Consider the following 4322-nt stretch of genomic DNA (forward strand, 5'->3'; position numbering starts at 1 on the left):
GCAAAAACGTGAAGCCCCGCTCTCTTATTCTGGGTGTGAGAAATGAGGGAAAAGGGGAATTAATGTGAGAAAGAGATGATGGGACAGTAGCATTGGCTAGCTACTGAAAGGAGCGCCACACTTCCACAGAGGGAGAACACAGCCAGCGTCCTCCTCCTTCCTCCTGAAACAGGACCCAGTATTTCTGGAGAAGGGAGCAGCCTGCAGCCACAGGAGAAGGCATCTGTTGAGTCTTACCCTCGTAGAGGGGACTTTGTCTCAGCCCCCTCTGCTATATTTCAAACCGTGACATCCTAGGAGGATTTTGACCCTTCAACGAGACTATCGGGCAAGGCGTGTAATGCGAAGGGTACAGCGGGGGGGAAGTTATCACAGGTGTGGTTAAAAATGAGTGTGTCCTTTTTCCAGTGTTACCCGGGTCTTTTGCATTTGATAAAGACCTCTCTAATACTTCTTGAATAAATCACCCTATACTTTTTACTCTGGATGAAGAAAACATGTTTGGTCTTCCTGTCTTTGCTGTGGTAATAAAAACAAAGGTGCGACTGCTTATTGCAAATAGGGACCCATCCATTTCTGTGGTCTCAGGGAAGACCCTCCTCTTTCAGCAGTTTTTCCTAATTTTTTATGGCATAGTAGAGGCCTGTTGCAATAGGGCAAGGGGTAATGGTTTTAAACTAAAAGAGGGTACACTAGACTAGATATAAGGAAGAAGTTTTTTACGCTGAGGGTGGTGAAACACTGGAACACGTTGCCCAGAGAGGTGGTGGATGCCCCATCCCTGGAAACATTCAAGGTCAGGCTGGACGGGGCTCTGAGCAACCTGATGTAGCTGAAGATGTCCCTGCCCACGGTGGGGGGGTTGGACTAGATGACCTTTAGAGGTCCCTTTCCAACCCAAACTATTCTATGATTCTATGTAGCAATATCTAAAATCAGTAGCTGTTATGAAATGGATAAGAAAAAATCTGGGAGACATGCAGGTAATTTCTGGAATAGTAAACTTATAAGTTATAGTGTCAGCTGTTTTATCCTTTGTTGGTTAAAAACAAACAACCTCACACACCTGTCTCCACCTAGTTAGCACATCCTGCATAGCCAGCACTTTGGAGTGAGAACATTTCTTCACGTCTGGAATTGTCACTAGCGCTATTGATGCTGTTTGGTTTAGATACACCTCCTAAATGCTGCAGACTCATCAGCAAGTTCTTACACAGGAGAGACTTGCAAGCTGAGCTTGGCATCTTTCCATCTGCCAGGTCCTGCTGTCCAGATAGAGCAGCTCTGCTCTCTCCCCAGAGGAAGCGAGCTGAGCGCCGCGGTACGCACGGCAGGCTCGCCAGGCACTGCATATGTGCTAGCACTTAACACAGGAGTCTGGATAGACCTATCTAGACCTACTGAGATATGGTTAACCCATGTTACGCTTGGACAGTTGTCTCTTACTGGCCTTTACTGTCATGCTGAAACATCAGAGTTGTTTTGTCATAGTGACTAATGCAAATTTAGAACAGCCTTAGATGTAAGATTACATCTGAAAAGGGATAGGATTTCAAGGAGGGTTATTTAGCCACAGGTCATATGATAGTTCTCAAAGCAGTTGTATCCTTTAGCTGTTTATCACTTATTCTGATGCTTACATTTTTGTCACACAAATAAGAATTGCCAAGCGTATTTACTGATGTGAAAAACCCGAGTCAGAGTGGCACAGGCTTCAAGAGAGATGATGATCCCATGTTGATAATGCTGCATCTTCCATTTTTGGGGGACGTAAGCATCTCCCAGTCCTAATAACAATGTGAGGCACGACAGGGACTATGAATAGACCTGGAGAGTGAGGTACAGACCAAATGGTTTGTCCAGGGCTGGGCTAGCTCCCTGACCTGTTGCTTCACCGCATTTTTTCTCAGGACCTAAGTTCTCCTGCTCTATTTTTCAGTGGCTTGCACCGAGACATTTTTGGGGGATTTTGGCTTATATTGTTAAAAGCTAAAGATCAGGGTAAACAAAAATTGCACAGATGTTTTGATGGTTGCTTCCAAGTCTCTTTTCCCACCCCCTCCTTTTTTGAGATTTGTCTGCTGTGCAATTAGCCATGCTCAGGTATTTTGGAAAGACATTTGCTGACCTGAAGCAATACATGTAAAGATGTGGCATGTCTTGTTTTAAGCATTATTAAACCACAGCTTGCTTCTCCCCCCACCCCAATCCTCTGCAGCCTTCTGCTGCTCTGCTTGCCCTTGCTGTCCCAGCACACATGCAAGCCAATTTGCTAATTGGTGAAATAGCTGGGAAAGACTCGGTGGGCACCCGCTCCCAGCACAACCCCAGTGAGGTCTGGTCATGCTGGACGGAGGGTCCCATGTCCTGTGGTGTGCAGGAGCATCAGCCCCCCATTAGGGCTGATGGCCATCACAAGCTGACCCTGGTGAAGCCCTGGAAGAGTCTCCTTCACAGGTGAGGCGAAGGAAGCCCAGGCAGCAGAACAGATAAAGATGATGATAAAAGTAGCAAAGAGTATAAACAAGGGAAAGAATGCCTCAGCCCTGCAGTTACAGTAAACCAGCATGAACATGGGTTATTAAAAAAAAATAAAGTAGTGGAATAGTGGTGTGGAAGGAGACCATGTTCTTAGCAGCCTGGACCTGTTGCTGGGAGCTGAGGTCTTTGCACCATTGTTTGTTGTGTTGGGCACACCTCCCGGCCGCTCTGAGAGCCCTGCCTGACTCTTCTTTTTTCCTTGTGGGTTTTTTCTTTTTTTTTTTGCCATTGTATTTCCCACTGGAAGCAACACTCAGGTTGTGAAAAGGGAGGAAAGAAGGTGAATAGGCAGAACTCGTTAGTGCCATAATTAAAGTTAAAAGGTCCCAGGTTTTACCACAGGTAACTGTAGCCACAAACCTTCGTAGTCACGGTTGGTTTTTAAGTCTCTAGAAAATCTCTCTCTACAACTACCCGAAGGGAGGTTGTAGCGAGGTGGGTGTCGGTCCCTTCTCCCAAGGAACAAGCAATAGGACAAGAGGAAATGGCCTCAAGTTGCGTCAGGGGAGGTTTAGATTGGACGTGAGGAAAAATTTCTTTACCGAAAGGGTTGTCAAGCACTGGACCAGGCTGTCCAGGGAAGTGGTTGAGTCACCATCCCTGGAGGTACTTAAAAGACGGGTAGACGTGGTGCTTAGGGACATGGTTTAGTGGTGGACTTGGCAGTGTTAGGTTTACAGTTGGACTTGACAATCTTAAAGGTCTTTTCCAACCTAAACGATTCTATGATTCTAAAATATGATGATAACTTTTCTGAAATTATGACTGCAGTATCTACATTGTCACCATTTAGTTGAGGGGTTTGCTCAGCATCCTCCAGTATCTGCTGTGCAATCCTGTATTTGCGCTTTTATATTGTAAATTTTGTGAAGCAGAGAATGCATCTTTCCAGGTGTGTTTCTGTGGCTGGAAGAATATTGGATTTGTTGACAGTACTAAAAAAAAAAATATATAGATATTTTTCTTCATTTTTCTTCTTATTGCTCAGTGGCCAAAGTCAGCAGAAATCAGTCCAATATAATGAAGCTGAGGGAACCAGTTAGCAGATCTGCGTAACCACTTTTGTTTCCCAGCTGGATCCATTTGAAAACAGCAGTTATTGTCCTCGGACAGCAAATAGTCTGTTTATTTACTTATACATCAGTGTTTGTTTCTTCTTTTTTGCAGGTACTTGAGAGGTTACAGCAAAGAGGGTTTGAGATTGTTGGCTCATGTGGAGGTGGGGTGGACTCTTCCCAATTCAGTGAATACGTACTGAGACGAGAACTCAGAAGGACATCTCGTGCACCCTCCGTCATTCGAATAAAGCAAGAGCCTCTGGACTAAAATGGACATGTTTCTTTATGCAAAAAAAAAAAAAAAAAAAAGAAAAGAGAGAGGAAAAAAAAGGGGGACGTTTCATGTGCAGTTTGGACTCCAAACAAGTCCTGGAACTAAAATTGAATAAAAGACACATTTATATCAAATATAGAGACCACACCTGAATTCATATGGGAACATTTGGAATAGTAGTAATACTAATAACCTCAAGGTGTAAAAGAAAACACACACAAATATATATAGAAAAAATATGTATGTATATGTATGTATGTACATATATATATGTATGTATATGTCAAAGGGTAGGAAATGCAACAACAAAAAAGTGGTAGTTGAGGTTGGTGCTCTGATGGCCATTAAGTGTCCTAGGCCTTACTTGGGCCCACTTAACGGTGTACAAGCCATTACCATTGGGGGATACATAGTCTACTCTTCACCCATTTTCCATCGCCAAACAGCCA

The 4322-nt window shown here is 44.0% G+C and overlaps 1 protein-coding gene across 1 annotated transcript in view; it reads left to right on the top strand.

Moving 5' to 3' along the window:
• Nucleotides 1-3888, top strand: part of KCTD1 (potassium channel tetramerization domain containing 1) — a 35909-nt gene extending 32021 nt beyond the window's left edge. Inside the window, exon 5 of the mRNA XM_009331437.1 lies at nucleotides 3709-3888. Within this exon, the coding sequence (XP_009329712.1) occupies nucleotides 3709-3867 (159 nt within the window). The 3' untranslated portion in view covers nucleotides 3868-3888. The remainder of the gene's footprint in view (nucleotides 1-3708) is intronic.
• Nucleotides 3889-4322: the final 434 nt, after the last annotated feature.

The sequence above is a fragment of the Pygoscelis adeliae genome, unplaced genomic scaffold (assembly GCF_000699105.1).
Source record: "Pygoscelis adeliae isolate BGI_AS28 unplaced genomic scaffold, ASM69910v1 Scaffold108, whole genome shotgun sequence".
Lineage (NCBI taxonomy): Eukaryota > Metazoa > Chordata > Aves > Sphenisciformes > Spheniscidae > Pygoscelis > Pygoscelis adeliae.